Raw genomic sequence first — 19,408 nt, forward strand, 5'->3', positions numbered from 1 at the left:
AATTCCTTCTTTTTTATTGGATATTTTATTTACATTTCAGATGTTATCCATTTACCCCATTTACCCCCACCCAGCCCAGGAACACCTTATCCCATCCCCTCTTGCTTCTATGAGGATGTGCCCCCACCCACCCACTCCCACCACCCCACCCACTCCCTCCACACCACACTCAAATTACCCTACACACTGTGTCCTAACTTCATGGGACCAAGTATCTTCTCTCCCACCTAAGCCCAACAAGGCCATCTTCCCCTACATATACAGCTGGAGCCATGGGTCTCCCTATGTGCTCTCAGGCTGGTGTTTAGACCCTGAAATCTCTGGTTGGTTGGTATTGTTGCTCTCCTCATGGGGCCTCAAACCCTTTCAACCCATTTAGCTCCTTCTCTCTAACTCCTTTATTGGGAACCACTTGATCAGTTCAATGGTTAGCTGTGAGCATCTGCCTCTGAATATGTCAGACCATAGCAGACCATTAAGGATATAGCTATATCAGGCTCCTGTCAGCATGTACTTCCTGATATCCACATCAGCATTTACCTTTGGTGACTGCACATGGGATGGATAACCAGGTAGAATGGTCTCCAGACTGCCGCTCCTTCAGTTTCTGTCCCACACTTTGTCTCCATATTTGCTCCCTTGAGTAATTTGTTACTCCTTCTAAGAAGGACCAAAGTCAACAAAACTGGAAAATCTGGATGAAATGGACAATTTTCTAGACAGATACCAAGTACCAAAGTTAAATCAGGAGAAGATAAACCATCCAAACAGTCCCATAACTCAAAAAAAAAAAAAAAAAAAAAAAAAAAAAAAGCAGCAATCATTAAAAGTCTCCCCACAAAATCAAGCCCAGGACCAGATGGTTTTAGTGCAGAATTCTATCAGACCTTCAAGGAAAACCTAATACCAATTTTTTTTCAAAATATTCCACAAAATAGAAACAGAAGGAATACTACCCAATTTGTTCTATGAAGCCATGATCACACGCATATCTAAACCTCACAAAGACCCAACAAAGAAAGAGAACTTCAGACCAATCTCCCTTATGAATATTGATGCAAAAATACTCAATAGAATTCTCGCAAAATGACTCTAAGAACACATCAAAAATATTATCTATCATGATTAAGTAGGCTGTATCCCAGGAATGCAGGCATGATTCAATACATGGAAATCCATCAATGTAATCCACTATATAAACCAACTCAAAGAAAAAAACCACATGATTATCTCACTAGATGCTGAGAAAGCATTTGACAAAATTCAGCATCCCTCATGGTAAAAGTCTTGGAAAGATCAGGAATTCAAGGCCCATTCCTAAACATGGTAAAAGCAATGTACAGCAAGCCAGTAGCCAACATCAAATTAAATGGAGAGAAACTTGAAGCAATCCCACTAAAATCAGGGACTAGACAAGGCTGCCCACTCTTTCCCTACCTATTCAATATAGTACCAGAAGTCCTAGCCAGAGCAATTAGGCAACAGAAGGAGGTCAAAGGGATACAAATTGGAAAGGAAGAAGTCAAAATTTCACTATTTGGAGATGATAGTATACTTAAGTGACCTCAAAACTTCCACCAGAGAACTCCTAAACCTGATAAACAACTTCAGCAAAGCGGCTGGATATAAAATCAACTCAACAAATCAGTAGCCTTCCTCTACTCAAAGGATAAACAGGCTGAGAAATAAATTAGGGAAATGACACCCTTCACAATAGTCACAAATAATATAAAATACCTTGGTATGAATCTAACCAAGCAAGTGAAAGATCTGTATGACAAGAACTTCAAGTCTCTGAAGAAAAAAAAAAATAAAACAAAGATCTCAGAAGAAAAGATCGCCCATGCTCATGGATTCACAGGATTAATATAGTAAAAATGGCCATCTTGCCAAAAGCAATTTACAGATTCAATGCAATCCCCGTTAATCCCCAACTCAATTCTTCACACAGTTAAAAAGAGAAATTCTCAAATTCATTTGGAATAGCAGAAAAACCAGGATAGCAAAAACTATTCTCAAAAATAAAAGAACTTCTGGGGGAATCACCATCCCTGACCTCAAGCTGTACTACAGAGCAATAGTGATAAAAACTGTATGGTATTGGTACAGAGACAGGTAGGAAGATCAATGGAATAGAATTAAAGATCCAGAAATGAACCCACACACTTATGGTCACTTGATCTTTAACAAAGAAGCTAAAACTGTCCAGTGGAAAAAGGACAGCATTTTCAACAAATGATTCTGGTTCACCTGGAGGTCAACATGTAGAAGAATGCAAATCAATCCATTCTTATCTCCATGTACAAAGCTCAAGTCCACGTGGATAAAGGACCTTCACATAAAACAGATACACTGAAACTAATAGAAGAGAAGGTAGGGAAGACCCTCCAATACCTAGGCACAGGGGGAAAGTTTCTTAACAGACCACCAATGACTTATGCTCTAAGATCAACAATTGATAAATGGGACCTAATAAAATTGAAAAGATTCTGTAAGGCAAAGGACACTGTCAATAGGACAAAATGGCAACCAACAGATTGGGGAAAAATCTTTACCAATCCCACATCTGATAGAGGGCTAATATCGAATATATACAAAGAACTCAAGAAACTAGACACAAGAAAACAAAATAACCCGATTTAAAAATGGGGTACAGAGCTAAACAAAGAATTCTCAACTGAGGAAACTCAGATGGCTGAGAAGCACCTTAAGAAATGTTCAACATCCTTAGTCATCAGGGAAATGCAAATCAAAACAACCCTGAGATACCGTAACCTCACACCAGTCAGAATAGCTAAGACCAAAAACTCAGGCGATAGTAGATGCTGGTGAGGCTATGGAGAAAGAGGAACACTCCTCCATTGTTGGTGGGTTTGCAAGCTGGTGCAACCACTCTGGAAATCAGTCTGGCAGTTTCTCAGAAAATTGGACATAACACTACCTGAGGACCCAGCTAAACCACTCCTGGGCATATACCCAGAAAATACTGCAATATATAACAAGGACATATGCTCCACTATGTTCAGCCTTATTTATAATAGCCAGAAGATGGAAAGAACCCAAATGTCCTTCAACAGAGGAATGGATACAAAAAATGTGGTACATTTACACAATGGAATGTTACTCAGCTATTAAAAATAATGAATTTGAGAAATTGTTAGGTAAATGGATGGAACTAGAAAATACCATCCTGAGTGAGGTAACCCAATCACAAAAGAACACACATGGTATTTACTCACTGATAAGCAGATATTAGCCCAAAAGTTTGAAACAACAAAGATTGAACTAAGAGACCACATGAAGCTCATGAAGAAGGAAAAACAAGTGTGGATGCCTAGGTCTTACTTAGAAGGTGTAACAAAATACCCAAGGGAGCAAATATGGAGACAAAGTATGGGACAGAAACTGAAGGAGAGGTTGCATGGAGACCACTCCACCTGGGTATTCGTCCCATGTGCAGTCACCGAAAACATATGCTCTTAAGGATGACAGGAAGTGCATGCTGACAGCAGCCTGATAAGGCTGTCTCCTTAGAGGTCCTCCAGAATCTGACATACCCAGAGGCAGATACTCACAGCTAACCATTGATCTGATCAAGGGTTCCCAATGGAGAAGTTAGAGAGAAGTCTGAAGGAGCTGAAAGGGTTGATGACCCCATGAGGAGAGCAACAATACCAACAAACCAGAGCGCCCCAGGGTATAAACCACCAGCCTAGGAGCACATAGGGAGGGACCCATGACTCCAGCTGTATATGTAGGGGAGAATGGCCTTGTTTGGCATAGGTGGGAGACGATATCTTTGGTTCCATGAAGGCTGAACACTGAGTGGGGGGGAATCTGAGGGTGGGGAGGTGGGAGTAGGGGGTAGGTGGGGCACAGCCTCATAGAAGCAGGAGGAGGGAGGATGGGATAAGGGGTTCCTGGGTGATGGGGGAAATGGGGTAAGGGGATGAAATACAAAATGTAAACATTATATCCAATAAAAATTGGAAAAAAGAAAAGCTGTTAGAACCAACATCTTTAATAAAATGTCAGCCCTCTAAAAAATTATCTTAATACTAAAATTTGTTTTGAGAATTGTTTATTGCAGAATACACAGCCTTGGTGTATCTACTCATCAAGCAAGCTGAGCAGACCCACTCAAACCTCTGATGTCCTGGAATTCCATCTGGATGCAGTGAAGACACAGAGTCAGAGGCTTATCAATTTACTCTTCCCCCCAGTCCTCTTCTAATATCTCAATGCCTATAATCAGCTTGAAGAAGTTAATGAAGAGTCAGCGCCCCTATTCCCTGGGCTTGGGGACTAAGGTGGTAAACGTTGGGCTGTCTCTCTAGGGAAAAGTAGTGGTTTTGTGGGAATACGGAGGATTAACTAGGATTTATTTCATAGCCATAACCTATTGTTAGAAATCTGTATAATTATTATCAAGATGAAGTTATAATTTCTTAAATGGTACAAAATTTACTTTGATTTCAAATTTAAGGTTTTTATTGGTATGAGCTTCTTATTGATGTAAAAGTGAGATGAACATTGATACTCTCCTGGGCATTGTGCCTGTGTAACACATTTAGGAATACAAGGCTTAGACCCAGTCCTTCTTTAACTTTTTTAACTGATTTGAGATGGTTAGCCTGTGAGTGAAGGGACTATAACAAATTCATGGCTTTGAGTTTATTGTTATGGTGTTTTCTATATTTTCTTTAGAAATAGCTGAGAGGAGTTAACAGACAACAGTCCAGATTACTTTACATGGATAGTTGGTTTTCAAAACGTCAGAAGTCCACAGAATTGGCACCATTTTTTGTATTAATGTTCATTTTGATTAGAGACGTGTCTGCTCCTGACAGCTTCCTGTCTTGGATTCTAAGAAGAAATTAAGCATCTTTGTAGTTACTCCAGTTGTGGTAAGACAGCTACTAGGCAAAAATTGCCTCATTCCATCTACAGAAAAATTACTGTCCAGAAAAGGACATACTTGCAGAATAGTTGACTGATTATATCTGCCTAGACAGAGTAATCAGTCCTTAATAATTCTGCATCACTAAAGTCTGTCAGATGATACTGGGCCAGAAGGCTGAAGATCAGATGCTCCAATGTTTTGTAGTATAGGGACTGTCCAGGTGTTCAGCGGTCTCTATAAATTGGCTAAGTTTTAGAAGCTATGCTTTGTGCTTCCCATAATTTCAGTTAACTCAGTCATTCTGGATTTCTGACATGGTTGAAAACTTATAGTCTCATAGCTAATCCTGACTATTTACTTTGAGAGAAAAGATCTGAGTGGATGGTTTTCAGCTGACATTCATTCTAACGCCAAGGAAAAAGCAAGGTTCAGAACTAAGTGTTTTAGTTAGGAAAGATGACAGAGGTTCTGGTTAGTCAACAAAATGATGGACTGGGTATTAGGACTATCTTGTACCTCACTTGTACAAATTGGTATAATTATGCTCTAATTGTATTTTGAGAGAAAATTTTATTTTAACAGGAAGGGTGATATGTAAGTGGAGTTAAGGTGGGAGGAGTACTGAGAGGAAGAGAAGGAGTAAGGAGAGGAGAAGAAGGAAAGGAGAATCTAGGTGATGAGAGAGAAAGAGAGGGGGGACATGGAGCCAGATGTTCACGTGTCTCCACCAGTCAAAGATAGTTGATATATCTAGGTTGGGTATTGTGTTACACTTCTGATTGAGCATTACCAAACTTATTAAGCCTTTGATTAACATATTTTAAAAAATTGTATAAAAGCAAAAAGGAAAAGGGGCATGGGATAGGGGTTTTCTAGGCAGGGGAAATGGGGAAAGGGGATGGCATCTGAAAAAAAAAAACTGAAATTTTCCCCAATGTGTAAACAAAACAAGACTAAATTTGTGCCTGGGGATGTCAGTGTAACTCTGAAGCCACACACAGATACTGTTACATGTCACCTGTTAGTGGACTGGATTATCTTCTTTACTCAAGTGGTGGAGGAAGGGCAAGGTTACTGCAGAACAAGAGGTGGGGACTAGAACACTTCCTTTGGTGATAAACATCAGTGTGAAAGTGTAAGCTGAATAAACCCTTTCCTCCCCAACTTGCATCTTTGCCATGATGTTTTGCTCAGGAATAGAAACCCTGATTAAGACTTCTGGGTACTAAAGTGGACCTGTGGGTGATCGCAGGTCCTGGCAGAATCCCAGAAAATGGCCACAGTACAGGCATGATTAGTCAGGCTTGTGTCAGGGTAAGGGATGCGGGACTCTTAGGAAATCTAGAGGCTGGCTGTTTGTGCATATGAGGATGGTAATACTGCTGTTTTGGAATGAAAGCTTGATCTTGTGGGTTAGAAATGGAGATGGGTTATAGCTGGAGGTGTACTTAAAATGTCTGGGTACCAAGTGGGTGTTGGTCAAGAGGCAAAGGAGACCTTTAGGTGGTTACAGCTAAGGCAGATCATGCTGAAAACCGATGGGTTCACTGTGGCACATGCAGTGGTGTTCAGCTATGTCAGGTGATGTGGGAACCTGGAAAATTCTAGAGATTGACTGGAGCGTCAGCCAAGGATGAGAGACTAGGCCAGGGCATTGGTCATAGAATGAGGATTTGATTTGTCAGGTTGCAGAAAGGTGTGGATGGGAAATCAGGTGTACTCACCAGGCTATAATCTGGTGGAGGGTGTGGTAAGTCTGGGTAAGGAGTGTTGTAGTGGATGGCACCCAGAATGGCCCTGTGAGTGTTTGTAGATAGTGAAGTTACGGGCTGGATCAGAGACGTTGACTACTGGGCAGGCTGGTGTGACTAGACTAGGCCAGGACAAGGGATGTGGTACCCTGGAGGTTTGATGCTGGTTATATTGGAGATGAAAATAGTCAGTCTAGCCCTGGGCACTGCTTTTTGAGCAGATAGATCTGACCAGTTTAAGAAAAGGGCATGAAGGAGGAGATGAGTTTTCTTCACTAGGCTAAACCCTAGGGAAGGATATGGGAAGTCTGGGTACAGGCTATGTTTGGGAGGATTAGAAGGTACTTGTGACTGGTTGCAGATTGGGCAGGTCCTGGTGGAAGCCCAAAATCTTTTTTTTTCCTTTAATGGGTTAATTCAATGAGACCAGAAAGAATACTAAAACATTTGTTTTAGTCATATTAGTCATGAAGTACTTTCACTGTTGTTTAAAATACTATCATTTGTTATGTGATATTTTACAAATCTTTTTCCCTTAAGGCATAACACCTTTTATTGTACTTCTCAGATACTCCTGAGTAAGAATAGGCACAGATTACCTGCCTTGAAAACTGGATTGGGTACAACAACAATGGAAAGAGAATTATAGAAAACTGCCTTTCCTTTCTAGGTGGATATTTCTCTTCCATTTACATAGTTTCTAGTTGTCAGAGTCATTAATATATAGTACAGAATAAGTTACCTTGCTCATTTATGGTGATGATCTATTCCATAATGTAATAAGACTGCAAGGAGAACATTGAAAGTAATTAGATTCCAATGATACTGAGTGTGGATCCCAATTTTAAAATTATTGTCTATATAAGGAAAGAGAATACAGCTCTCTCAGCCATTCACTCACTCTCTCATCTCTTGTCCTTTCTCACCCTCTCATTTTCACTGTACCACTTCATCCTTCCTCTTTTCTCCTTCCCTTTCTCTGTCCACTTCACCAAGCCCTCTTCCTTCCATACACACCTTCAAATCTGATCATTAAATTTCTTAAGGACTAGATCTATTACTAGCCTTGTACTTCCAGAGCTGTGAAAATGGTCCATTGTTCCAGTGATGCTCCGACCTCCATCATTTATTATAGTTTATAATATATAGTATTAAAATATTTTGTCTCTCAATTCTTACTCACTCTGAATGTAGGTAATTTACTTGCCTTATCCAGAGGCTACATTAGTGAATCTCTCAGAAGAAATGAAAATTATCAACTATTGTTGTAAAGAACTATTGTTTCCTAAAATGGCTCAACTACCTTGCTCATGAAGTGCTCCATGGCTTTTCATGGGTAAAGCTAAACAAATATCTATAAACTTCAATATACAATGTACTCAAATTATTCCACTCAAGTCTGACTTACTGGACCAATAAATTTATAAGGAATACTTACAGAGGTATATGTGAGGGGTTAGGTAAAATATCATAGGTGACTCAAGGGCAGATGCATATCTGAAAAGCCTACCCAAGCCTAAGTAATGACTGCTTAAATAAGCAAGTTAAGAGTTTCCTGCACTACTCCCAAGCTGCTCAGCTGGCAGGATTGTCTCCTCCACCAACTACTGTTACTGCTTATGTAACTGTGGGGAGAGACCTCATATACCTGGTTTCAATTTTCTGACACATGCAAGTTTTGTTACTTTCTTATTTTTATGAGGCTTCATTCTTCTTGGAAGAAGTCTTTCATCTGGAAGAAATTGCAGCACATGCTCACACACACACCATACTCAGCCTATACTATTGTACCTCTGTGTATATAAAAACTAATTTTTTGAAAAGAGGCCAGGAATTTTAGAGAGTGGGTAAATAAGACTGGGTAGAGCAAGCAAAGGAGAGAGGAGAAATGATGCAATTATAGCATAATAAAAATTAGTAATATTTAAAGAAAAGGATACCTAATTTGGGGGTAGGCATTTTTTCTTCTACAGGTGTGAGCGGCTAAGCTTCTGCTATGTTTCAAGGTTCAACAATAATAATTTAAAGCTCTTTCCATCCAAATTAAGTTTCAGGTTTTCATTTATCAACACCAAATTTAGATCTCATCCTTGAAGTTTGACAAAGTACATTCTAAGAAACTTGGTTTAAATACACTTTAAAAAAAAAATTTGGCTCTATCAGCCCATTCTAAGTAACAGGATTGTTTTCTAGGAAACTCTTCTCAAAGGATTATCATCAATTTTTCTCAGGATGCTCTCCAGGAATTCTTCATGATACCAGACTACATAAAGACCACTGAGGCATTAAGTCTGTAGGAGTGAGCAGATGCTGAATTCTCAGACTCTCCAGCATGGAAAAGATCACTATTAGATATTTAGTCCAAACAATGTAAGCTAATTTAATACATGGCTTTTGTTATATGCAAAAAGGAGAAAAAATTCCTGCACTTGATTGATCATGTGGCTTATGCAATGTATTCACCTGCACTGGGATAAACACATGGACTCTGACCATTTCTATCCCTATTCTTCCTAGTACACTCAGCTTCTAACGAGCATTTATGATGTATTTCTGGTTCTATCTTAAACTTTAAACTCTGTAATGTACTAAGTCGCAATTGCTCACCAACTAACATTACTCCAAGGGGCCCATCTTCTGTGCATCTGACCTTGCTCATCACTCACACATTTTCATGCAACCCACCATGCATTGTCACTTAAATTGCAGACTGTTGACAGAACTAAAATCTTATAATGCTCTAAGTGACCTCCATCAGATACTATGTGGCTGTATTGAATCAGAAATCTGCTCTTCCTAATACTTTCTCTCACATGCCCTTCTTAGAGTCTTTTCTATTCTCTTCCTTCTGTGTAACTGCTGCTAAATTCTAAATCCCTGTGGAGAGCAGGTGGATCTTTGCTGTCATTGACAATAATATCTATGGGAAGAACTACCAAAGAGCTGATGCCCAATGAATGGCTGGGGAAAATAATGAGATGACAAAAGATGACAAGAAACCTGTATATGGGGCTTAATTTATCAGTTGTGGGTAGATCTTTGCTGTCATTAACACTAATATCAGTGGGGAGGAGCTATCAAAGAGTTGATGCCCAGTACATGACTGGGGAAAATAATGAAATGACAAGGAAACTAGATACAAGGTTAAATTTATCAGTTTTTTTTCTTACCAAGTCCAGTAAGTTTAATGAAACCAAGTTTATTTCTATTAAAATTATGAACTAAAGACAAAACCAAGAGTGACACAGAGGAACTGACCACTTTACATTTGTTACCAACTGTAGCACATCACATTCTGTGAAACCTTTTCTCATGTCTTGTTTTATGCTTGTTAAGAAGAAATGTATGAATGTTTTCCAATAACTTTAAAACTCCAAATATCTTACTCTTGGCAAACAGCAACAAACTTAGCAGACGTTAAGAAGCACATATGAAGCAAATTAATTTTCAGTTATAGGAATATTAATGTAACAAAGAAAGGTATGTATACTTTCCCCATGCATCACAAAAGGTATTTATTGTCTTAGTGTATTCCCACCTACTCATAAACGCCCCACTACTCAGAAGACTGGTTGTTCTTCAGCACAGTGACAGCTATCACCAAGGGCTAGCTAAATGTGGGAGGACCTTCTAGGTTGGGCATGGGAGAGAACCCTGTCAGCACGGACACTAACAGCCTTGTCTCTCCTTGCTGCTCTCTCAGCCTGGTTACTGAGAGCCTCCTCATACTGTTGAGGATAGTAACCAGGAATGGCATCTCTGATCTTATCCAAAACTTCCAGGACTTTCCTGGAAATGGATTCTTCATGGGCTCTGGAACCCCATAGAAACTCATAGGTTGGGGGATCACTGCCAGGAACTTGGCGGTACTCCACATAATTCTGCTCAACTAGCTCTTTGGTGATGAAATTCCGGGGATTCCCAAAGATTAAGTGCCTCCTCCCAGGATATATCCCCTGCATGTGGAGAAACTGCCAGACCTCTTCCTCAGTGGCACGGTTGCCCTTCATTAAGATCATACCCAGGAGGGTCAGGATGAGACCCGTCTTAGGCAATTCTCTCCTGCCACCCACATTTGCCCCAGGGAGGATGGGTAACTTGTTAACTAGGACATAGGACTGAGTGGCAGGGTTGTCAACCTTCAACTCCAGACCATAGACCAGTTCCAGCTGATAGGTGGCTTTCTCCAGGATGCGGGGGAAGTCAGCCTTGTACTTCGTGCTGATCAGCTTCAGCATCTCTGCCTCCACGGGTTGCTCATCCTTCTGGTACTTCTCCAGCAGATAGTGGAGTACCTTGCTGGCCTTCCTGGTCAGAGGGTCGTTGCGTGCAGTTTGGATGGCATCTGCTATAATGGAGACATTTGCACGTCTCTCATCCATACCTGTAAAGGAACCCGCAGCACCAACATCATGGACCGGATGGGGCACATTTAAAGCAGAAGAACTATGGGATGCAGCCTTTTCAGACCCCTGAGGAGTGCCTATATCAGGGGAGCTGGGAACATCTCCCTGGACAAGAGCGGGAGATGCTGCTTCCTCCTCCTCCTCCGCAGTGGGCTGAGCACCCTGGAGATTAGGCCTCTCTCCCCGCATCTGCTGCCTTTTGGCCCGGGAGCGGCTCTTGCTCTTGTTGCCTCTAGGCATGGTGCTCTGGGTGGACAGGAGTGCGAGAAAGGATCTGGGTGGAGAGAAAGACACTATGTAACCATCATTAGGTAGAAAGCAGCTTCCCTTTAAGGAGCACCCCTAACCCCACCTCCCAGCCCACCTCCCTGCTCTGCTGCCTTTTGCTGGGCACCTTTCTGGATTCAAACCCTTTTCCTGTTCTCCTGTTCAGTCTGCTTCCTGAGAAATCTGTGGAGGGAATCAGAGTTTGTTAGGTCATTGCCTGGCAATCCAAGTAACAGCTGAGTAGGGTGAAAGAAGAGATTATACTAGGGCCACGTTTTCTTCCTCATGAATATTTATGTTCATTTTTAACTAAGGCCTCATTCCCAAAGTCTTCTGCTGCTCTGAAGTTAGCACTACACTCTTCACTAGTAACGAAAAAGTAGGAGGAAATTGAGGCAAGCTTTACCATTGTTGTCTGGTAACATTCAGTAGGCACCAAATATGCCTATGCTTTTGTGATGCCTCCCTCTGTTTCCTTCCCAGAAATAGTTTCCATTAATTTCCCACCTTTTCTTTTTCAAAGGACAAAACGTAATATCTTAGCCCTTAGGCCTGCCTGACCCTAGGCATAACCTATGGAGCATTGGGGAACAATTTTGTGTATTTAGCCACACACATAGCATGGAGTCTTCAATTTTCACACTTCACCTTCCTTTAAAGTCATAGCATCCAACTTTCCCTTCCAGTGAACCTCTGAACCTCTAATCGAGACCTTTACTCCCTAGGAAGAATTAGGAACATTAACGACAATTGGGCCTAACTGCCGCATCCCAGGATTCTGAGGAACACAGCAGGGACTAGTCCGTTGCTAAGGCAGGGTAGGTTATGAATTTAGGAATTGATAATGGGATGTCATAGTTTTAACGTCACGTCATCACCAGGGAAAGATTTTTACCAGAGTAAAGGCCATGCTCCTCGACTCAAAGTCCAGTCGTACAGTACAGGCTGTTCTGTCCTCAAAGAGGAAGTTAAGATCGTCCACTTCCGGCCCCCTGCCCCGGAAGTGTGCTTCTCGAGCGCTGGTCATCTAAAAGGAATCCCATAGGGGGCGGGGAAGAACTGATCCACCTTTTGTTGTTGCTCTGAGGGAGGGGAATTCCCAGAGAACATACAAAAACTATTTTTCTTATCTTTGAGTAGAACTAAGATATTTTAATGTGGGCCAAAAGGTCTCATGCAAAAAATCGAATTCTTATCAGAGTCATGAGTATGAAATCACTATGAGTGATTCTTAGTCTAGAGCTGATACCCAAGACTCCAGTATAAAGATAACAGCTCAATCTATGTGTTTGTGAACTTGGTTTCATGACTATATTGCCCTCTTTTCATTTTTTGCCTCTCCCCTGCATCTCCTCTACTTTTCTCTCATTTCTCTTTTCCTTACTTTTTTTTTTTTTACCTCTTTCATTCTCTTCTTTATCAAATCTACTGGCAGTTTCTCCCTACGTAACTCGTAACTCAAACTGTCATGGAACTCACTGGCTTGGGTCTCAGAGTTGCTAAAAAGTCACTACCCTCTTACCTGTGTCCCCAGTACAAGTATTATTTGTATATATCAAAATTCCTGGCATCTCACATTTTTCCTTATGAATAATTTGTCATTTTATTTTGAGGTTGGAACCAAGTATTTCTGTAGAGTCTAGGCTGTCTTACAAATTCCTGTGTAGCCTAAAGTTCACTTTAAATGACAAGTCACCTGCTTTTGCATGACCTGTGATGGGATGAGAGGTATAAATCACCACCCTTGGATCTCATTAACTTTCTAATATTTACTGCAGTAGCTAGAAAATTTATGTTTCTGTTTAATGTAAATGAGTATTTTTTCCTTGTGTTCTTATCAAAATTACTTTCTTTTCTTTTTTCTTTCTTTTAAAATCCATGATGTAGCAAAAAATCATTTATCTTATTGAAAATAGAGTCTTTTGGAGTTGCCATTCTCACTACAATGAGAGGAAGTCACAATACCATAATTATTTGTTTCCCTAATGGATAAAGGTGTTGTCTGTTTTTCATCCATTTATTGTCTGTGTGTATCTCATTTGAAATGATGATTCCCTTTATTTACCAATTTATTGAATATGTTATTTATATTTTGCTATTTATTTTTTTCAATTCTTTCTATATTATCTGTATTAAATTCTGAAGTATGAATAACTGGCAAAGATTCTATGTACTTTTCCATCTGGAAGTTTGTTCTTACGTTATGCAGCATTTTCACATCCTGTGATTCCCACGTGGCAGATTGCAGGAATATGGCCACGGCTTTTGAGTTCAAAATATTTAGAAATGTATTAACTGTGTATATATACTGAACTCTTTTCCATAAATTTCCCTCTAGGTGTTTCAAAACTTTATTCTTGCACTCATTTGTTTGTTCCATTTTCTAGAGTAAGAAATGAGCTTTAGTTTTTTATCTTTTATTCTTTTCTCTATAACAATACCCAGATGTCCCAGCAATATTTTTAAAATAGATTGTGTGTTTTTAAAATTATTTTTGTTTTTGGCATAAGCTTGAAAAACAAATTGACATAATTGTTTATTCAAATACTACTAAACTGTTACCACTACTATTGCTTTTCTTTATTTTTACCTTTTTTTAAATTTGATATTCTTGCTGAATGTGATGACACATTGTGGTGTTTCCTCTGACTGTCAATAGTAGAGTTAGGTCAAATAGATGAGAATTCCAGACTCTGCATTGTATATTTCTCATGGTTTTCTCCTAATATATTCACTGTATAATTTCTGAAATAGAATTTTTCTAAAAGTTGTTAGTATGAATTAGCTTTTAGGATTTTCCAAAGGCTTTTATTTATCTCTAAACATGATTACATTTGTTTTCAAGTTGATGGTAGCAAAGCTTTCCAATAAGTGATATTTGGTGTGATATTTTTCCTTTCCTTGGATACTTATTTTTCTTTTAAAATGTTTTTATGTATATGAGTATTTTTTCTACATATATATATTTGTACCATGTGTGTGCCTAGTGCCTCCTGAGTTCATAAAAAGTCATTGCATACTCTCTGAGCTGCAATATAGGTGCTAGAAACTGAATCTTGGTCCTCCATAAAAGCAGCAAAAAAAATCACTGAGTTCTCCTTTAAAATTTTATTTTTATGTATATGTGTGCATATGTTATGTCCCTGTATAGCATGTGTTTAGAGTATTTGAGAAGGCCAGAAGAGGGTGGTGTCCACAGAAGCTAGAGTTACATGTTATTGTACTTATTTTTCAATTGGGTGCTGCTATATTGCATATGATAAAAATTTGTATATAATATTTTGTCTCATAAAAAGCTATCTCAAGTGAATTTTGAAAGATTCTTCTATGGTTTGACAATTATAAATTTGCATGTATGCTTTGCATAGACTTAGTTTTCAAGTTACCCATAAAAACTTCAAAGAATTTAATCATTGAACAATATGAGACTATTTAAGTTTATTAGACCCTGTTAAGCTGTTGACCAAAGAAGCTGTACAATTTTGAGTTGCTGTAGGTTCTAAATTATGGCATTCCTTTTTATATTTTATTTTCTTAGGGTTTTAGAGTTCATTCATTCTAATAGGTGTTTAGTGGTATCTCATTGGTTTAAGCAATAAGCCTCTAATCATATATGGCAATAAACATCATCTCATGTGCTTATTTGTATAGAACATATATCATTCTTCTTTACTATTTAATACAATTAATAACTGAACCATAATAGTGCTATTGTTTAAATTTATTTCATATAGAGCTATTGAGATGTTATATATGCCCATATAATCACCTAGGAGTCTTTTAAGAAATGAAATGAGTTTCTTCAATCTGTGTCATGGAATTTTGGAGGCATAAAAAATTTCATAGCATTTCATAATAATCATTATTACACGTTTATTGCTTGTAAAATCATAATATTAATTGGAAGTTTTCCTTATTATTGATACTCTTGTACATATATGTAGTAACATATTATCATATCCTCTCCCATATTTCTCTGATTTAATTCTCCATTTTCTCTCCTAACAAATCTTTTCCCAATTAATCTCCCTCCCAGCCAATTTGTCTCTCAACAAATATCCCTCCTAACAAGGCTCCCTCCCAACTTCATGTTTTAGTTCTTTTAAACTTCTTTTGATAGGCCATTAAATATAGTTAGTGTTTTCTTTATGTGAATAGGTATGAGAGCATTCACTGGAACATGAGAAACCTACCAGTGACCACACCCTCAAAAATAATGATGTTCCCGACTCCACTGTCAACTGTCAGTATCCTCTAGATAAGAAGTAGGGCCTAAATAGTGATTTCTATACCTGTGCTGGAATTTTTTCAGGCTTGATCTTGTGAAGACATTGTACAAATAACCATAACTGCTGTAAGTTCAAATTGGGATACCTGTCTCATGTCCATAAGACACTACTTCACAGCACTCCTCTCCATCATCCAACATTTTGAATATTTCTGACTTCTATTTCATTATGTTTCCTGACTCTTGGTGTGGGGTTGATTAAGCTATCACATTCAGGGATGAACACTCCATTTCTTACCCTTAGCACTTTGTCCAGTTGTGTGTCTCTGCAGTGACTGTTCTCTAATGCAAAAAAAGAACCTTCTCTGAAGAAGTTTGAAAGCTGCCCAGTATATGGGTGTAAATGCTACTTTTATTCACCGGATGTAATTGTCATCTCCAAGGCTTATTCCTGAATGAACTCCCCCTTCTAGTTTATGAGGCAAGTTGACCAAGCCACTAGACAGAAGAACTGATAAGGTTGACCAGGCTCAAGCCCTGGGCAAATTCAGAATTGAAAACAGCAGGCTTAGGGTAGCTCCCTGCCAAACTCCTCTTGTTCTGGAACATGTAACCAGGACACCCCACTATGAGGGCCATGACAATCAGTTATGTAGGGATAACACTTTATGCTGGGTCTGGCATGGCTGCTTAAGGAGAGGTGTGGCACAGTTCATCCCATGGAGCATTGCCAGGCTTTTTGATCTTCACATGTGCTGGTGGCTGCTTTTGGCCTGAAGTTGATCTGCTGTCTCTTCTATTTTACTTTTAATCTCTCTTTCTGGGGAATATACTTCCTCCATTACTCAGAGCTAATGACTCCATAATAAATAAAACAGATTCAGTTCTCAAGAATGAGGAATGGAGTGGTCATTAAGCTACACAGGACTAGAAACTGGTTTTCTACTTGGCATTTTAGGGCCATAGGAAAGGATCTACATAATATAACTGTAGAGGCCATAAAAGCCTATGTAATCTTTTGTAGAAAAGCTCATTGCCAGACTTGGCCTTGAATTTGGAATTATGAGGAGATACTGAGAGACCAAACCTACTCCATCTTGGGACCAGTCTCCATGTTAAAGAATAGAAAAAAACCTGAGAACTTGACCTGTATCGGAACCTAAGCTTGTACCCATGTACCAGGAAGGACCTCATGGCTTGTCCTTGGCTAGAGTTACTCCCTAGCTACTTCCTAGCAACAGTTTTATTAGTCTGATTGTTTCAGATGTATTTTCAGACTGTTTGTGATTGTATACAGTCTTGCTTATAGTCATTCTATTATATGCTTGCCACACTGGACACCTCCTCACTCACCCTCCTCACTTGCCCCTATTTTGCTGTAAAAACTTGTCCTGCTGAGGATTCAGGGTTGTTCTGCCTTCATGTCCTGCTGTATCAGGGTTGAGTTGGTGGAGAGCTCAAGCTTGTAATAAAGAGATCCTAATGCTATTACCTCAGAAAGAACTCCTTTATGGTTTTTAGGGGTTCACAAACACTTCCTAGCACAAGAATAAATGTACATGCTAGTCAAATGACTGATTAATTAGTGAGGGTAAACTTGGGGACATCAAGGAAAGAGAGCTAAAGTGGTCTTAAAAAGAAAATGTATGGCCAGGCAGTGGTGGCACACGCCTTTAATCCCAGCACTTGGGAGGCAGAGGCAGGTGGATTTCTGAGTTCTAGGCCAGCCTGGTCTACAGAGTGAGTTCCAGGACAGACAGGGCTATACAGAGAAACTCTGTCTCGGAAAAAAAAAAAGAAGAAAATGTATGAATAGAAAAGGAAGAAAGAATCCATAGAAAACAAGTAAATGATAGATGAGTTTATTTTATTAGAGAAAAACTTGTATATGATCTAGAAATAAATTTTAGGAGAGTATATGAGTCTATGAAATTGCTAGAATAGGAAACAAAGATTAGAGAATTAAAAGATGATATACAAGTATATAAAAATTTAATATTTTGTTTTCCTAACTACTTGAAGAATTAGAGATGGCAGTGCCTAGAGAGATATTACAGAAAGCTAGCTGCTGCCGGGCGGTGGTGGTGCACGCCTTTAATCCCAGCACTTGGGAGGCAGAGGCAGGCGGATTTCTGAGTTCGAGGCCAGCCTGCTCTACAGAGTGAGTTCCAGGACAGCCCGGGCTACACAGAGAAACCCTGTCTCAAAAAACCAAAAAAAAAAAAAAAAGAAAGAAAGAAAGAAAGAAAGCTGCTTTACTTACATAAATTTTAAAACCTGATAAGAAATTATTTTAACCTCAATAGGATGTTATCTTTTTGTTCTTATGTGAAATTAGTTATTAAAGACCATTGTCTGCTATACTAGGAAACCACAAGAGCTATGCCTATGAAAAACAGGCTGTGTAAAAACCATAAGGAAATGTGTCTTTACTTTGTATATAGGTTTTGTTTTAAGAAAGCAGGGCCTGGAACTAAGGATATGTGATATATATATATATATATATATATATATATATATATATATATGGATTTATGGATTTATAAAATATTAATAATAATCAAAGCCTTGATGATGTAGCTTTGGTTAACAAAAAGTCTGGGCTCAGGCTCTCTGGTATGGAGAAAGCAAAAGAATGAAAAAAGAAGAAAGCAAAAGAGTGAGAAAGAAGAAAGGAGAAGGAGGAGGAATGATGAGAATCCTCAGGCAAAGAGAGAACACTTGAACTGACAGGTTGCATCCACTACTGATAGAGAATCATTATTGAAGGAGCGGTGCTCCCATTCCCCGCCTTTCTCAGGACCATCCTCAAGATGAGGCTCAATCTCAGTAACCTGAGTTCCTTGCCTATGCAAATAGAGCATCCCTCATATCTCAGACTGAGCCAATGGCAAGCTTTTACCCCTGGATCCCACTCTGTTCCCAACATGTTTATATGGTCTCTATCTACATGAAATAAAGTGCATGAGTTATTTCACCAAGAATCGTCTGTGGGTGGCTGTTTTATTGAGCTGTTATACTCTGAGGAAGTGTTTTCTCAGCTGAAACTTGGATCTTTGGAACTTGGATCTGCCCATCAGGTCATACCCCCCTACCCCCATCACTATGGCTCTTGGTTGCCCACAGCTACTGATCTCTTTTCACTGTTAATCATTGCTACTTCTAGCAACCCACTTGCTTAGATGCTCTGGCTATGGTTCTCAGCTGCTTGCTGCTGCTCTCTGCTCTCCACCACCATGGGCGCCACTGGCATTCATGCTGCTATGGTATCAGGAGAGAACCTGGCTACCTGCCCTGCATTGGTTTCCCTTTAGAAAGTTGTAACTTTGGCATTTCTGGCCAGACCAGAGTCCTGCAGAACCTTTCCTTCCTGGCTGGACCAGAGATGCTTGGAATTTATCCCTTCTGGTTCCACAGAGAAAGACACCTGGAGATCCCTATCACAGACCGAATTCTGCCTCCCTAAGCGGCCTTAACACTCCCAGCAGCAAGGCACACAGGCAGCCTGACACTAGTTCTTTCTGAAGTCTGGTTGGTTCAAATCAGTTGTTCTGAACCAAATTCTTCTACAAGCTGATAGATTCAATCTGGCTTCTCTTAGCTTTTCACTGTATTGCTCTGCTCTTGGCCTCAAACCAATTTTGGCAATGTGTTCTACTCTTTTGGCTCCTTCTCATTCTCTGGCTCCTTCTATCTTCACCTGCCAACCTGCCTCTGTAAAACTGCCCCAAGTAAAACTGTATGTTCTTGTATGTTTGTTCTCTCTCTCTCTCTCTCTCTCTCTCTCTCTCTCTCTCTCTCTCTCTCTCTCTCTCTCTCCCTTTTTCTTTCCCTCCCTCCCTCTTCCACCCTC

At 39.6% G+C, this 19,408-nt stretch overlaps 1 protein-coding gene across 1 annotated transcript; it reads right to left on the bottom strand.

Moving 5' to 3' along the window:
- Positions 1–9,834: 9,834 nt before the first annotated feature.
- Positions 9,835–12,325, bottom strand: LOC117693967 (melanoma-associated antigen B4-like). Its single transcript, XM_034484682.1, has 3 exons — positions 12,223–12,325; positions 11,455–11,510; positions 9,835–11,334 (listed from the first exon to the last, which is right to left on the bottom strand). Exon 3 carries the CDS (start codon positions 11,298–11,300, stop codon positions 10,266–10,268), a length of 1,035 nt encoding a protein of 344 aa, XP_034340573.1. The 5' UTR covers positions 11,301–11,334; positions 11,455–11,510; positions 12,223–12,325; the 3' UTR covers positions 9,835–10,265.
- Between the last annotated feature and the right edge of the window lie 7,083 nt (positions 12,326–19,408).

The sequence above is a fragment of the Arvicanthis niloticus genome, chromosome X (genome assembly GCF_011762505.2).
Source record: "Arvicanthis niloticus isolate mArvNil1 chromosome X, mArvNil1.pat.X, whole genome shotgun sequence".
NCBI classification, from domain to species: Eukaryota; Metazoa; Chordata; class Mammalia; order Rodentia; family Muridae; genus Arvicanthis; species Arvicanthis niloticus.

What these genes read in the sequence shown, in the direction of transcription:
- LOC117693967 (XM_034484682.1), bottom strand. Translation starts at nt 11,300, where the DNA reads ATGCCTAGAGGCAACAAGAGCAAGAGCCGCTCCCGGGCCAAAAGGCAG.